At 36.5% G+C, this 16223-nt stretch overlaps 3 protein-coding genes across 18 annotated transcripts; all 3 read left to right on the forward strand.

Annotated features, from left to right (window-relative positions):
- Positions 1 to 1958: 1958 nt before the first annotated feature.
- Positions 1959 to 6664, forward strand: LOC127949694 (uncharacterized protein C1orf100-like). The gene is made up of 4 exons (XM_052547169.1): positions 1959 to 2081; positions 2350 to 2433; positions 3814 to 3959; positions 4557 to 6664. Exons 1-4 carry the CDS (start codon positions 2005 to 2007, stop codon positions 4619 to 4621), a joined length of 372 nt encoding a protein of 123 aa, XP_052403129.1. The 5' UTR covers positions 1959 to 2004; the 3' UTR covers positions 4622 to 6664.
- A 1809-nt stretch (positions 6665 to 8473) lies between these two features.
- Positions 8474 to 10657, forward strand: LOC127949338 (uncharacterized). Its single transcript, XM_052546439.1, has 6 exons — positions 8474 to 8569; positions 8820 to 9090; positions 9176 to 9508; positions 9758 to 9827; positions 10069 to 10104; positions 10420 to 10657. The coding sequence occupies exons 2-6, from the start codon at positions 8826 to 8828 to the stop codon at positions 10490 to 10492; spliced, it is 777 nt and encodes a 258-aa protein (XP_052402399.1). The 5' UTR covers positions 8474 to 8569; positions 8820 to 8825; the 3' UTR covers positions 10493 to 10657.
- Positions 10658 to 11978: 1321 nt separating this feature from the next.
- Positions 11979 to 14476, forward strand: LOC127948563 (uncharacterized). Of its 16 annotated transcripts, none has more exons than XM_052545058.1 (8): positions 11979 to 12123; positions 12579 to 12776; positions 12879 to 13129; positions 13238 to 13318; positions 13400 to 13610; positions 13706 to 13766; positions 13922 to 13963; positions 14133 to 14475. In XM_052545058.1, the coding sequence occupies exons 2-8, from the start codon at positions 12596 to 12598 to the stop codon at positions 14200 to 14202; spliced, it is 897 nt and encodes a 298-aa protein (XP_052401018.1). In that variant the 5' UTR covers positions 11979 to 12123; positions 12579 to 12595; the 3' UTR covers positions 14203 to 14475. The 16 variants fall into 16 exon arrangements, with proteins under 16 accessions (XP_052401018.1, XP_052401019.1, XP_052401014.1 ...); XM_052545059.1 differs by having other exon boundaries at positions 13427 to 13610; XM_052545054.1 differs by having other exon boundaries at positions 12879 to 13156; positions 13211 to 13318; positions 14133 to 14474.
- Positions 14477 to 16223: the final 1747 nt, after the last annotated feature.

Below are 16223 nucleotides of genomic sequence, written 5' to 3' on the forward strand. Positions count from 1 at the left end.
TACATTTAATATGAATAATATTTTTTCATATAAAAAATGATATAAATATAAAAGAAATATACAAAAGTTATACTGCACAATCTAAGAGAAGAAATAGATAAACACAAAAATAAATGTTTGGAGACAAGAATATTAATAATTCTATAATATACACTTTTTTCTTTTTTGTTACCCATGGATATAAACTTTATTACTGTAAGGCTTATTAATATATATATATATGTGTGTGTGTGTGTGTGTGTGTGTGTGTGTGTGTGTGTGTGTGTGTGTTGTTTTATGTATTTATTTAATCCCATTGAGGGTTTCCAAACAATGTCTGCCGTAGCTAATTAATATTCATAAACTAAGTCTTGTCATTGGGAGATCGGCGTGCAACGTCATCCTGCGTTTATTAATATCAATGAGCTGGACCTTCGCAATGGTAGGCTTCGTAATTTCGTCTCCAGCCCCAGCCATTCAGTCGCTGCCAGTGGGACGGGGGAGGAGGAACCCTCTCGTCGTCACAGCCGGGACCCGTTTTTACCGGACGGTCCCCCCATCCTCCTCCTCTTCCTGGCTTTGTCGCTCCCAGGCTTTTGTTGGTCTCGCTACATATGAATGATAAATGCTTAATGGACCTCCCACCGACCGAGAAGAGGCCTCATAAATTTACATACAGCACCAAAATCACTTAATATGCGTCAAATGATAATAAAAGCACCAGCTGCAGTGAGTTTCCCCGCCTCTGTCCCGGGACAGATTGAGGATTTGGGGCCCTTTGTCTAATTTAATGAATGCAGAAATGCTATGCACAAAACAAAGGACACAAAAATAATAACAGGCTACTACCAAGACTCAAAATACTCTTTGAACCTCTAGACTATCAAAGTCACAAATTTGGGGAATTATTTTCATAAACTTGTTCCATGCATCTTTTGATTGGACTACACGTGGAGTGCATAGTTTATAAGGACTTCACATTCAGTTTTATGTTTTGAACACTAGAGGGAGACCACCTGCAACCTTCATAATAAAACGTGACAAATACACGTTTTAATAAATACATTTATATAAAAAATATTATTAATTGTTAAATTACTCCACATTATTATTATTATTTGTAAGTTTACATTAAAATACATATAAATTAATTATATGTAAGAATTATTATCTAAATTATATATTATATAATAAGAAATTAAAATTATTTTATTAATTAGTAATTCATTATTTTTAAAATATGAATAATATTTTATTTAAAATTAATACATTTGCATTTATTAAATGTTTTTATATTTAAATATATTAATATTATTAAATTAAATTATTTTTATTATTATTATTATTGAAAGAAAACGATGTAAGAAAAGTAAACAAAAGTGGGGGCATGAAAATATATCATAAGAATAAATTGAATTAATTATCAACTTTAGTTCAAACACACACGCAGACACACACACACACACACACACACACACACAATGTGTTAATCTTGGACACTGCATTCGTTTGCTTCCAGAGACATCCTTTAAACTGCAGACCTAAAGCTTCTAGAATAAAACAGAGACTTTATGGAGGACTGTCAGACTAAACCCACAGCACAACAGATACTGGCTGATGTGATGAGTGTATCAGTATCAGTGTCTCTGTGTCAGATTTCTGTAACAGAAGCACTGCTGTCCATTGCTCTCACAAGGACACTGACTTTCAGCCATGCAATGTGCAAATGCATCTGCACGCTGACTGAACACAAGCAGGTAAGACGCCTTGTGTTCGTCTTTCAAAACAGGTTTCAATGTATTTTCATATGAAGAGTTTGCATTTGAATGTGTGATTTGGTTGTGACTTGTAAATAATATCCTCAGCTGTGGCTCACATTCAGCAAAAACAAAGAGACACAAGGAGCCGCAGCAGAAACTAAAGATGAGGATCACTGAATGAATACTGAACTATCAACAATTCATGGAGATCTATTCATGATCCTGTTTCTGAATCTGATGTTTTTATGCAAGGGTTCAGTGCAGGATGGCCGGGTCAGGAGTTGCTCTGAGGTTACACGAATTTAAGGAAAGTCAGGACACCAAAACCCATCCAACACACATGTATGTCCAAAGGCTTGAGTCTTTGACTCCCAACATTTCAAAATTATCTGCTTTCAGTTCCAGACATTAATGTTGACTGAATAAAGTGTTTAAACGTTTTTATTCGCAATCATTCTAATTAAACTTAAAATGTCAACATTGAATGTTTCAGACAATTTTTGCCAGTTTGATCTGGATTATGCTTTAATATATAAACTGATTTGATGCATGTTATCATGTTTTACTATGTGCATCATGTTTGTTTGATCTGTTTACTGTGTTTGTCCAGTGCTCACCGGCAGGGCCGAGATGTTTTAGGACTGTATCCCGGTCAGATCGCAAGAGTGCATGCTGTCAGCTCACATCTGGACAGGTGTGAGAGACACAGACACAAGAGCATAAACCTACTGCTATTAAGAAGAGAGAATTTCACTTTGCATCCTATCATCTTTCAAATATTTTAAAGAATTGACATGTTTACATTTTCTTAAACTAGCTGTGAAAATTTGTTTATGTGCAGTCTGATGTATTTGCTATTATGGAAGCCCTTTTCTGCCACACAACAAAAAAAAAAAGGTTATTTTTAAGGTGATTTTTTTTTTTATCTCACAATTTTTTTCTCTGGATTGTGTGATATAAACTCAGAAACCTGTCTTTTTTTCTCTAAATTATGACTTTATATCTTACAAAAAGTCAAAATTGCGAATGATAAAGTCAGAATTGCATGATATAAACTCAAAATTTTTTTCATTTAAAGTCAGAATTTCGAGAAAAAAAAAGTCAGAATTGCCAAAATGTACCATGCAATTCTGAGAGAAAGAAGTCAGAATTGTGAGATAAAAAGTCTCAATTACATTTTTTTATTTTTTTATTCAGTGGCGGAAATGGGCTTCCATAATTCTGCAGTTTTTGCTGTCAGTTAAGCTCAAACACAGTCTACCCAGTGCCAGCAATAGTTTGACAGACTGCAGTTCACTCCACGGCCACCAGGGCCAGACCCTTTAGGCCACATGCAGCACACATTAGGGTTTCTAATTAATTAATAAATCACCAGTGCTTGGGCAGTGCTGCAGGGATGGAGTATTTTAATAGGCTAAAACCTTTTTTTATTATTATTATTAATTTAATAATTATTATTATTTTATTTTTTTAGGGGCAAAATCAATATATTTTGATGTTTTATTCTAGATTTTAAAAAGGTGATTGCTATCAAGTGGCTAACTGGGACTACAGAGGTTATCGGAGACACTAAATACCACACACAGAAAACAGAAAAACTCCTCTACTCACCAGTCGCTTTCACAGCCTCATTGTGTCTAATTCAAACCCTATTCTAACTCAAACTTTCAGGGAAAGTGTTTTTAATGTTCTCTGAACTCTGTTTTAGAGTTCTCTGAAGATTAATAGTGGTGAGGTTTAGTTCATTTATAGCCTAATTATCTTTCAACTTCTGACATTTGTGTTTAGGCTACAGAATTCATAAAAGTTGATTATCATGATGAACAAAATTTGTAAGGATCATACACTTTCATTGGCCACCGAGCTTATTTTCTGCAGTAATCCAAAAGCAAATTTAAAAATCCTTTTGGGTTTTTGTCGAGGAAACCAGGTGACACTAATGTACTGGCCTACACAGAAATGTAAAGACTGCATGCTGATGGTCAAATGATATTATAGCTCAAGGGCAATAGGGGAAAATAAAGATGTACTCCAAATTTTTAACAATCTCAACAGATTTCTGATTTCTCCTCAGGTTGACCCAGAAGACTCCAGACATGCAACATTATGAATCCAGAGCAGTTAAGAAATATCAGAGAAGAAACTTTGATCTGTTGACCCTTCAGGCCTCGCTTCAGTCCCATCACAGAGAAACACACACACCAAAGGGACAGTCTATAGGTCAGTTTGAGAAGATTGACCTTCATTGACTTCAGTACTGTACACACATGTCCCTTGTGCATTTTTAATAGAACTGAAACTCTATTGAATTTATATCGCATGTGAATATTCAGTATCCATAAACACATAGGCCTACTGTCACTATAGCCAATGTTTATATCTCACGCAGCTCTATTGAACTGCCATCATACCTCTAATTTAAAGAGAAACATTCATGGTTTAGTAACAAGATAAGTATAAGTTTTGTTTGACCTGTAATATGTCTTCTGGAAACAAGAAAATGTGATTTTGATTGTGCTTTGTCCGTCTTCTTCAGAACTTGACAACCTGTAGACAGTTTAATTGGAAACTTGATGGTAAAAGATGATGGCGGTGATGGTTTTATTTTATGGTGAAATACTTATACAACTAGTTTGTTTTCAGACAGCGTGACGGTGGTTTGTGCTAGAATGCAGCAAATTATGTAATGCACATGCCACAAAGTCACTGTACCTTGAGGAGATTCTCTATCAACATGACAACATGACATCACACCTATTGCATGAAACACTCATGAGGATTTTCGGAGCAGTGTGTGACTGTGCTGTATTTCCACAGACGCTGATTTCCAGAAGTTCACACTGAGTTCACATCCAGAGCCGCTGGAGCAGCAGCAGGGATGAGATGAAGCGCCGATCAAAATGACAATCAAAAACATTCTTCTGGTGAAAAGTAATCACGCAATGACACAGAATCCAGGGCAGTCATGTAAAAGATGCATTTGAGATAATTTTCCACTGGCACACAACCAAGAACTGAAAGCTGCACATACTTCATGCACTTAATGATTCGTTTTAAAAGCAGTTAAATGTCAGTGCGTTTCACATGAATTGCTTTGTAAAGATTTGTGTGATTACGTTCAGCTGACTGATCTGTGCAGTTGTGTTGGTTTAGATTGACCTCAAAGTTCAACATACTTGGGCTATATGCAGTAGCCATGTAAATATTTAAATATCCCAATGCAATTCATTAGATGTTTAAACAAGGGAGCAGTGATCTCCACAAGGCCGTAGTGTAAGCGACATATTTAATCATATTTAACCATTAGATATCAGCTAATCACAGCCGTGAGAGACTGATGTTGTCATGTTTGCTGAGTCATGCTGACATTCATCTTGTGTTCAAAATAGCTCCAACTCATCTTCACTTCCTGCAAACCGATGCCTCGCTTTAGAGACGCAGAACAATTGAAGTTTTCTTTGTCAGACAGTGTCTCTGATATCCAATACTTGCGTCACAACACATGATCATGTTCCTCGTCTGATTGTTTGTTCTGTTCTCTCTCCGGAGAGTTCATGGTGCAATAAGTGTGTGTTTGTGTGATACTGAACCTGAATAAATAGAGGTGTATTTAACAATCCAGCAATAACAGATCCAACTCAACGTTAAAGATTGTGGACACTGAAGGCACACAACACAAGCGCCGTTTTCAAGAAAAACAAAAAAGGTGTCTAAAATAGGTTTAAGCTTCTTCACATCTATTTAAGTAAAGTTTTTTTAATGTTTTTAGTTTTTGTTAACTATAAAAAACACAAAGTTAACTAAAAAATAAACTGAAAAAACAATTCATAAACTTTATACAAAAGTTTTTATTTCAGCTAATTGCAAAAGCTAAATTTCTCATATTTTTAGCTTAACTTGTTGCAGTAAAAAATTATAGTAAAAATAGATTAATAAAAACTAGATAGACCATACTAAAAATGACAGAAACACAGCAAAAAATAATAAAAGTTTACATTAAATGAAAATGAAAATGTACAAACATGACTAAAAACTAAAATATCTGCATTATATTTTTAATTTAAAAAAGAAAATAATAAAGCATGTAATGTGCTTGTAGTTTTTCAGGCTTGGTCTAAAGATTAGAGAGACACTAAGAGGGCCTCAAGTATCACTTTTAGTGTCTTAGCAATAAAAAATAACAAACACTAAACTTTGTGGGACATGTTCTTATGTCAATATGATGACCTCAAGCTGGTTAAAAATGAGAAAGTGGAAAGTGACTTGTAAAGCAATGAAGTAAAGTGTCTAATTACATTTCTAAGCCACTATGTGTACAGGCTTTAAAATACTTTTAAATGCAATAATACTTTTCTGGGTATCATATTTGAAGGAATATGCATTTTGCAGAAGTGAACAAAGATTGAAAGCCTTATCGTGGAAATGCATCATAGTATCGTTTAGTTGAATAGTGTGACTCTGTCAAGATAAAGCATTTCTGTAACAAACAATATACGTCTGTTTAGTTATTAATTACTGCCGAAACTGTTTGGCAGTACAGCTGAAATTACATAACAGGAATCCAACCACAGGTGTGTAATAATAGTCCACCCACTAAACATGCAACACACAGTCTGGACTTTCCCTGTTCATCAGTACTCATTTTAATGAATATATAAAACAATTATTCAGTGTCTTTCTGACACTATAATTAAGGATGTATAATCATAAAAAGTATTTTTTTATTATCACATGGTTATAGTCTTTTACGCTTCATATTTATCAGTGTTTTCACTATCAGACAAAATTTTGGAACAATTTATATATATATTTTTAAGTCTCTTTTGCTCACCAAGGTTACATTTACAGTATTTTACTGTGAAATGGTAATTGTGAAATAATGACATACAGAATTTCTTTGAAATAAAAATATTTTGTAACATAAAGTACTTACTCTCAATTCTTGATGCATAAAAGTGTTTAAAAAAAATCCGAAATATATTTATATTTCCCAATGTAATTGTCTATTTTTGTATATTTTACAGTATATCTCAATATATAGTCAGTATCTGAAAATATGTATTTTAGCCATATGGGTTCTAATGTAAGTCAATATAATATGAGTCAGTTGTGATTTAATCACAATGAAATAAATTGTGTGCTCTTGTGATTACAGTAGCATCAACATTTGTTAAACAGCAGGTTAATACAATAAACTACAGCAAGGTTTTGCAAGACGTAAAACTTGTTTCACAAGATCGTGTTTACTGTCCTTTAGGCTGCATTTGTGAGGAAGAGTGCTGCCAGTGTCATCCTACTCATAACTGATATATACACTTGATGGTTATTTGCTGGTTAATGGGGATCAGGGGCACTACTGATCACATAAAGTATCTGAAGTGAGCAGATCTTGGACTCCTACATCTCTTGTATTTTACTTTCGAGTTGTATTTGCATAAGACACCTGAAAAATATTTGTAAAAATAGCCACAATTGTGCTGATCTCTGCTTCTACCTGTACAACAGCATACATCAGACTACAAATAAAACTTGTTTTTCAAAAGAGTTGCTTGTCTAAGCCTGCCTTCTCTATAAACTACAAAGACATCAATAAATCAGAATGAATGGTAGAAATCATTTCGGGAACGAATATCTGTTTCCAGTGAATGCCACGACCAAATCGGATCATGGTATATCAATAAACTGTTATTTGAAAATAATATAGAAAAAAAAAAGTTTGCATTAAAATTTGCTAGTTAAAACTATTATTCTTAATTTTTGCATTGATTCAACCCATAACATTCATCCCTGATACATTTTGAATATCATTGCACAAAACTTGCTAAACTTGACAAATGTTTTTTGTATGTGTGTGTGTGTAATAAGAACATGGTTGATAATAATAATAATACACTGCTATTTCCCTGACAATATCAATGGTTCAAACATGATTATTTGCAGCAACAAGAACTTTTTTTTGTTGCGCAAAGAAAATAAAATGACGACTTTATTCAACAATTCGTCTACTGAACGTAAACAGCATGTGCAGTTCTGCATCTGCTGCGCCACGCTGACATGCTGTTTACGTTCAGATCAAAGTGCAAACAACGTAAACAGCAAATTGTTGAGAGGAATTGTTGAATAAAGTCGTAATTTTGTTTTCTTTGCGCACAAAAAGTAATCACGTAGCTGCAAATAATTACGGTTGAACCCGAGATGTCACATGGATTATTTTAACGATGTCCTTGCTACGTTTCTGGACATTGATCTTGTTAATTACATTTCTGTCTTTGGGAGGGTCACAGAGCTCTCGGATTTCATCAAAAATATCTTAATTTGTGTTCTAATGGTCTTTCGGGTTTCGAACGACATGAGGGTGATTAATTAATGGCACAATTTTTATTTTGGGGAGAACATTCCCTTTAAGTTTAGTGGTAAGCTTTTGAAATTAAAATGTAAAACAAGATACTAATAAATAATAAAAAATAATAATAATAAAAAGTCACATTTATTTGCAAAGCCACTTAGTCTAGGTCATTCACCAGGAAACTGTTATAAAGATCTCATAATTACATGGTCACCATTTAAAAATAGTTGAAATGGCGAGAGGAAAAAGTGACGAAGCAAAACCTGACTCACCTGTAAAAGACAATTTGTCTTTGGAATTCAAGTCATGTAGTGGTTCTTCAACAGGTTTAGTGAGTTTGATGCGGTGAGGTCATCATGTTGAATTCAGTATAAATATCCGAAAGCTCGTCCGATCAGCACACAACAGATAGTGGAAACAAACACTGAAGCCCAAAGCAAGACTGAAGACTACATCTACTTCTACGACATTTGAAGCATCGCTGGTAAAATCCCTTTTGTACTCTTTGTATAGAATGCTTTAAGCTCATTTTATCTAAATGTTACTTAATTTTATAACTGTATCAAAATATGCAAGAATAATGTTTTCCAAGGTTAAAGTCTGGGTGGTAAAGGCACATTTTTTCCTTTGCTGGCTGCATTAGTGATTATGATCATTCATTGCAAGCACTGTATGAAGAGAACAGACTGATTGTTTAATCTGGATTTGTCCATTGCTCTATGTTTAATCTCCAGAGAGAGATGAAGGTGAAGATGCTGGCCGTGTTGGCTCTGGTTCTTCTGGTCTCCAGTGCGACTGAGGGACGGATTCTCAGTAAATGTGAGCTGAAGTCCCAACTCGAGGCGGCACTGGGGGGAAATCAGGGAGGAAATGGATCTGCAACTCTCACTAATGGGCCTGGAAATGTGACTGTGCCTGAAAATGTAACTGTTCCTAAAAACGTAACTGTGCCTGGAAATACAACTGTGCCTGACAACACAACTGCCAATCCACTCATCGCCCAAAGTAAGTGTTGCAAGGGTAAACGCTGTCAGTTGGCAACTAGTAATGATACAAATGTAAGCCAAGAGTGTTTCTGTCTTTCTTTCAGTCGTTTGTTCTGTGGAGCATGTGTCGAAGTTCGACACCAGCCTGGTCACCACCATCCAAGAAGACCCCAGATCTCCAGTGAGACCTCCAGTGAGACCCCCTCCCAGACCAGAACAACGACCCAACGAAAGACCAGGGGGAAGACCTGGACGTCCCGGTGGAAGGGGAAAGAGATCTCATGGTGCAGCACACGGGCACCACAGTTCCGAGAGTTCCGAGAGTTCCGAGGAGAAAGTCATCACAAGACTGTTTGGAATCTTCCAGCTGAGCGACCGTGTGGCCTGCGATTCCGGATCCGGCCAGAGTCTGAACATCTGCAACATGAGCTGCAGAGGTGAGTCATGTTACAAAAGGGATTATAAACAGAATAGACTGATCTCAATCTCATGTGGAATGTAACTCATTTATAGGACAGTGATTTGGAATAAATTCACTCAAAGCGATTCGCTCAAGGAAATCACACTTACTCAATAGCACATCATATAGTTTCATCACAATTTCATAATTATAGTACATGTCAGATTTGAGTGACATTATTTTCCTAATGCCTATTTTTTCCCAACATCATTTTTCTCTTCTAAAGCTCTGACTGATGATGACATCAGGGATGACATCACGTGCCTGAAGACCCTGCTGGACAGCGCAAGAAATGCGTAAGTTGTCATCTTTAGTCCTGCTAATCACATGACCACCACCTACATCTGTCACCGCTCATTTGCATGACTCCACTGAGGTCAGATCACATCTGTAGCATGTTTCTGCAAAATAAACACAGTGTAATTGAAAATGGCCAAAATTCTTCATTGTAAAAACATTAAAATATTACTAAAAGAAAACTAGACAAGTGTATTTTTTCTCATAAATAGTAATATTCCTGTTCCTGTTTTCTTACAGCCCTGTTTCAGTCTTCGCCTCTCCACCCAAAAAAACGTAAGTCAAACTATTAAAAGATGGCATGATGAGTCAAGAGAAATACTGACTAGAAATATATTTATATTTTATTTAATACTTGAAAGCATATAAAGCTTTAGGAAATACATTTTTCAAAATGTATAAAATATATTTTGGACAATATACATTAATTAATTGGCAAAAATATATGATGAAATAGAGGTAAAGAAAATATATTTCTTTATAGTACATATATTTCCATTAATGTTAACAATATATTTTTAACCACAGCAATAAGATCTGCAAGATCCCTTTAACCCTTCTATTAACGAGATTGTGTTTATTGTCTTTTAGGCCACTTGTGGTCCTCTCTGTGAACGAGTGCCGCGGCGTCAATCCTGCGCAGTACTTTGCTGAGTGTCCCTGAAACATTCAGCGTTTCTTCAGACATGAATATTCTGTCAAATGTCATCCCAGTGCATTATTGTAATAATCCCAGCTGAAACTACTGATCACATGAATTAGTTCTCATATTGCATTTTTTGCCATAAATTACCTGGAAAATGTTCTCAAAATAGCTTCAGTAAGGCTGCATGTAGCTATAGCATACCTCAGAATGCCAATAAACAAAGATTTTAAAAAATACACTTGTCTCAGTCTGTTTTTACAATAAAAACACCAACAAACCAGGGTTTGCGTAAGTGAAAGCTTTTGTTTTTTTAACACAAAACAAGTGTTGTACCATCCAAGAAGTCTGGTTTGCATGGTCTATTTAACCTGCAAAGAGCATCTTTCTCCACGCCATGGCCATTCAGAAAGTAGCCATGCATTCTCATAAAATAATTTTAACAACATCTAAATCCCAAATACATGTTTCGTTAATTTGTAAAAGAGTTTTTTTATTATTTTGCTGTTTTATGTCTTTTTTTTTGTCCACCAGCCCTAAGTGTCAATGAATCATAATAAAAGATAAACTTTGTTTAACCAAATACATTGTCCAAAGCCATCTTTCGTGGACATATTATATTAAAAAAGCATATTAGTGATACTGACCATGTTATCTCCTTTTTATACAGTATGCTCCATGCATCAATAAAAATGCATTAATATATTAAAATGTAGAAAATATTTTTTTTCATTTAATATACATTAATCAAAAAATTGATTACATAAATTATGGGTATATGAAATAAAAAAGGATAGTGGTTGCACATCCACAAGCATACAAATAATAATAATAATTCTTGAAATTTCTTATTTGTTCTGTGCCATGTGCAGTTCACATTTACATGTTGAAACAACAACACACAAAGGTCAAAGCAAGCATCTTCAACCAAACCAAAGATTTGTTTGCTATTTGAATGCATTAAAATGAGCCCTTGCAGTGAAGATACTGACCGAAATGTTCAGCAAAGATTTATCAGATTGACCATGTAATGCATCTAAAGAAAAAACTTTTCTCATCAGAAAAGCTGCATGAAAAATAATCTTCCTGAGAACAAAACTCATCTGGAAGATCAATGCAGAAGATCATATTTGAATTTAATAGATTTCATTGCATAATTCACAATTGCTAAATTATCCTTTAAGCATTGTCAGGCCTTAGATCCACCCAAACAAAACCTGAGGCTTTGGAGAGTCACAGCAGTACCATTATACAAGCAGCGGGCTCTAGACGAAGGTATTTGAATTGGAAATGCTGCTGTTTGTGGTTGCGGGTGCGTGTGTGCTGCAGAACATCATCATCTAAAGACAAACTGAGCACAAAGACTCAAGCATCAAAACACATCATTCCACTCGCACCTGGAAACCACTGGAGAAAAAGAGAGCAGATAACAAATAAACAAATACATAACAATAAGGATGATAAGCTTCCTGGCCAGTATTTGTGATGTTTCAGAGCAATGACATCATAGGAATATGATCTCCTGGTGATGATGGGATGGACCAACAGAGCAGGCGGAGGTCAGCCGGACATATATAAGATGAAGCACAGCACAAAAAAACAGTGAAGCTGGAGAAGACTCTCCAACAAACAGCATCTCAACAGAAGCTCTGGTAAGATGCATTACAAATCAGTTCTTTATGATATTTCAGGGTTTTTTCCATTAAATTCACTGCTGGTCATTGTAAGAATAAAGGGATAAAAACTTTGGATGAAAGCATCTGCTGGATTGAATGTACTTTATTTGTTTTTGTGTAGTTATAATTATTTATTATTTGTTTTTGTGTAATATATATTATTAAATTATACACACACACACACACATACTGTATATGTGTCTCAACCTATTTAATACTTAAGTTTGAATCTGAATTTTAAATTTTTATTTTAGTTAAGATGAAGATGTTTTTTTGTGCATTATTAGAACTAAAATACTTCAGATATTTTTTATCCCCCCTAATCCAGTAAATCATGAATATGCATCACTGAACACTTGTAATCTGTTATTGGCTCTACTTCAAGATGTACTCAGAGTTCCCTGGATTATCTGAACATGTGTAATCTCCAGATTCCGAACAGAGAGAGATGAAGAGTGCAAACCCAGTGAAGATGTTGGTGGTGGTTGCTCTGGTCCTGCTGGTATTCAGTGTGACTGAGGGACGGATTATCAATAAATGTGAGCTGAAGGCCAGGCTGGACGCCGCTCAGTTGCAGCAGATCACCGTCATGGAGGAGACAATAACCGTGAACAGTCTCATCGCCAGACGTGAGATATTGTTCTGCAGCTTCTCCTTCAGGATGTCAAATTACACTGTTTTATGTCAGATTATGTGACCCTCATCCATGTCTTTCTTCTTTTCTGAGGCAGTTGTCTGCAAAGCCAGCTTCTCAGCCTTCAACACCAGCTTTGTCCAAAACACTGCTGTCCACAATGAGATGATGCCAGCACAGTACCCACCTCAAGTTGCATCCCAAGTGCCACCTCAAGCTCCACCATCTGGAGCTCCACCTCAGGCTTCACCACATAGAGGTCCACCTAAGGCTCCATCATCTCGAGTTCTACCTCAGGCTCCAGCTGGTTCTCCACCCAAGGTTCCACCATCTGGAGCCCCAACCAAGGTTCCACCATCTGGTTCTCCACCCAAGGTTCCACCATCTGGTTCTCCACACAAGGTTCCACCATCTGGAGCTCCAACCAAGGTTCCACCATTTGGAGCTCCATCCAAGGTTCCACCATCTGGTTCTCCACACAAGGTTCCACCATTTGGAGCTCCATCCAAGGTTCCACCATCTGGTTCTCCACCCAAGGTTCCACCATCTGGAGCTCCAACCAAGGTTCCACCATCTGGTTCTCCACACAAGGTTCCACCATCTGGAGCTCCATCCAAGATTCCACCATCTGGTTCTCCACCCAAGGTTCCACCATCTGGTTCTCCTCCCAAGGTTCTACCATCTGGAGCTCAATCCAGCTCCAAACCACATCCGACCACAGCTGCCAAAGATGCCGGTCACCTGTACGGTGTGTTTCAGCTCAGGGATCAGCTGGTCTGTGATTCCGGCATGATCCCATCGCAAAACGTCTGCAACATGACCTGCTCTGGTGAGTGTTTTTAATGACTGCACTGTAAAAAAAAACATAATCATTTAAAAATGAATAAAATAACTCTGAATTCTTTTTCTCTTTTTGCGAACCAGCTTTGACTGATGATGACATCACTGATGACATCACCTGCCTGAAGACCCTGACAAACTTTATGTAAGTGCAACAAACTAAAAAATTCTAGGACTCAAATTCAAAGAAGAATATGCTTTTTACGTTAGATTGCATGAAAACACAAAAGTGTTCATACTTTCATACGAAAGTTCGAAAAATATAACTATTACATAACAAAATACCTAATTTCTTAACAGGAATGCAAAACCCAAAGAGGTCCTATTTGATGTAAAGAAGATGTAAGTTATTGAATGAAATCTCTCTCTCTCTCTCTCTCTATATATATATATATATGTGTGTGTGTGTGTGTGCGTGTGTGTGTGTAGTTTTTGTTCCTCTACATGTGACAGTAATTATAATGTGTCTTGAGTCAGGTCTGAGCGTGTGATTCTCTTCTGTGTGTTACAGCGCGGAGATGATGTTGGTGGAGGAGTGTCGCTCTGTCGTTCCTCCAAACTACTTTGCTGAATGCATTTAAAACAGATGGAGCAGACTCACTCAAGATTAGATTCTTCCTGCTGCATTACTTACACACACACATCAGTCCGATGCTTTCCATGGCAGCTGTCTTTGATTGAATAATAATGATGGGTGGCGGGAGTTTAAATGAGAGTCTGAATATAGGGAGTTTGTGCATTATGACACTTTAGTTCATTACTGTAATACTGTGAATGTCTAAACATATATCACTGTATAAACCTAAAAATATATCATTGTATAATCCAATATGATTGTGATGCTGCTGAGAGCTTTTAAACACTGTCACTTTATCATAAAAAATAAAATGAACAAACCAATGTGTGCTCTTTCTTTTCTTTAAATCCAAAAGCAACAAGATGCCTCATAGTTTTTAAACATATGCATATATCCATGATGCATCGTGCAGGGAAAGAGAAAAAGCAAATAATATACAAATTGTTTAAATAATTAACATGTTAGTCAGCTGGTAAAGTTTTAGCTCAGCCATCACCAGCTGTTGTCTGAAATCTATTGCAATCTATATTCTATGCATTAAAGATGCACACTTTCCCCTGCAATAATAATAACAAAATTCAAAAACAGACTGTAAATAAATGATTATTTTTATTAAGACCGAATGAGCTGAGGATATGATTTTAAATATTCAAGTATTTAATTTTTGTATTAATATATATTGTTGTTGCTGGAGACAGATGGAGACAGTCTTCTGTATGTGATTCATCAGACTTATCACTACAAAAATTTGCAAGCTGAAATTTGTCACTCTAATGTAAGCTGCAAATCATCTAGTGTGCTGACTGAGACAATGCAAAAGATCAAGTCTGATTTAAATTGTCCTATTTGGATCATTCATGATTACCAAATGATCCTTAAATTAGCTTGTCTGAACTCATTTTCTTGACTAAAACCAATGCGGGTTTCTAGAAAGCGCTAATTAAATGTCAGCACCTTGCCCCAAAAAGCACTTTCACACAAAAGCATTTCGTTGTTACAAGGAATTGTGGTGTTCACCCCACCAACAGATCCATCCAAAACAAAACACAGCGAGGATTTAAAGCTTTAAAGCGTGATTTCTATAATCTGTCTGCTGCATGCCACAGAAATTATTTTTGAAATGCAAGCTAAAATGACATGAATGTGACAACACAGGAAACAAGGGCTGATTTTTACATTTAGGAATAAGAATTTACTCAGTGTGGTTTTGGTGGATAACGAAACCTTGGGAGGAACTACAATTCACCAGGAAGAGCCCATCCTACTCTGACACGAATAAAATAAAATAAAAAATCTGTTTTATCACTGTACCAACATACAATAAAGAGCAAATTTCCTCCTCACACTCTCTCACACACTCACGTGAGTGCAAGTTCCCCCAGCCTTCTCTCAGCGAGCTCACATTCTCAAAAATAAACCCGTGAATAAACAATTCAGTGAGGTCACTCGTTTAAGTTTGTTTGCCGGCCACCTTGCTTATACACTTCAGTTGCGGACAACAAAATGCTTGTTTTCCGACAAGAAGTGTAGACATTGCATGCAAATTGTGCCCCCAGTGAACAGTGAGTCAGGCTTTATTCGACTACAGGTTTTTCAGATTACAGATTTTAGACTCCGCCCCAAATGCGATATGGATTATGCCGGAGCAATCCCTGACTATTCAGCAATTGGCAGCATCTTTTCAAACCAAGGACAACATGCCCCCTAAGGCTTTTCCGAGGTTGCCCGGCTGTATGGTGGTGGCCTCCTCTGTAATTCCTCTGTGCCTGCTTCACATGCAGCACCTTCAGTTTGGGCTCAAAGCCCGTGTTCCACCCCACTCCTAGGGTAGACCACTGCTGTATCAAGTCTGTGGCCCCCTGGATGAACTCTCACCTGTGCCAAACAGGAATGAGATTAGACCTGACCTCCAGATGGAAGGTAGTCGCAACGGGTTTGGGTGCTCCTGGTCAGCACTGGAGTAATACCTGCTTATCAACTGTCTAGAGATGTTTGCGGTTTTCTTAACCCTGAAAGCCTTCCTTC

Source organism: Carassius gibelio, chromosome B1 (assembly GCF_023724105.1).
Source record: "Carassius gibelio isolate Cgi1373 ecotype wild population from Czech Republic chromosome B1, carGib1.2-hapl.c, whole genome shotgun sequence".
Lineage (NCBI taxonomy): Eukaryota > Metazoa > Chordata > Actinopteri > Cypriniformes > Cyprinidae > Carassius > Carassius gibelio.

Coding starts and splice junctions, on each gene's coding strand:
- LOC127948563 (XM_052545043.1), top strand. CDS start 12,596: ATGAAGAGTGCAAACCCAGTGAAGATGTTGGTGGTGGTTGCTCTGGTC. Junction 13,767..13,921: donor AAGACCCTGACAAACTTTAT/GTAAGTGCAACA, acceptor ATTTCTTAACAG/GAATGCAAAACCCAAAGAGG. Junction 13,964..14,132: donor CTATTTGATGTAAAGAAGAT/GTAAGTTATTGA, acceptor TGTGTGTTACAG/CGCGGAGATGATGTTGGTGG.
- LOC127949338 (XM_052546439.1), top strand. CDS start 8,826: ATGAAGGTGAAGATGCTGGCCGTGTTGGCTCTGGTTCTTCTGGTCTCC. Junction 9,091..9,175: donor CAATCCACTCATCGCCCAAA/GTAAGTGTTGCA, acceptor TCTTTCTTTCAG/TCGTTTGTTCTGTGGAGCAT. Junction 9,828..10,068: donor CTGGACAGCGCAAGAAATGC/GTAAGTTGTCAT, acceptor GTTTTCTTACAG/CCCTGTTTCAGTCTTCGCCT.
- LOC127949694 (XM_052547169.1), top strand. CDS start 2,005: ATGGCCGGGTCAGGAGTTGCTCTGAGGTTACACGAATTTAAGGAAAGT. Junction 2,082..2,349: donor AAAACCCATCCAACACACAT/GTATGTCCAAAG, acceptor GTGTTTGTCCAG/TGCTCACCGGCAGGGCCGAG. Junction 3,960..4,556: donor ACCAAAGGGACAGTCTATAG/GTCAGTTTGAGA, acceptor GTATTTCCACAG/ACGCTGATTTCCAGAAGTTC.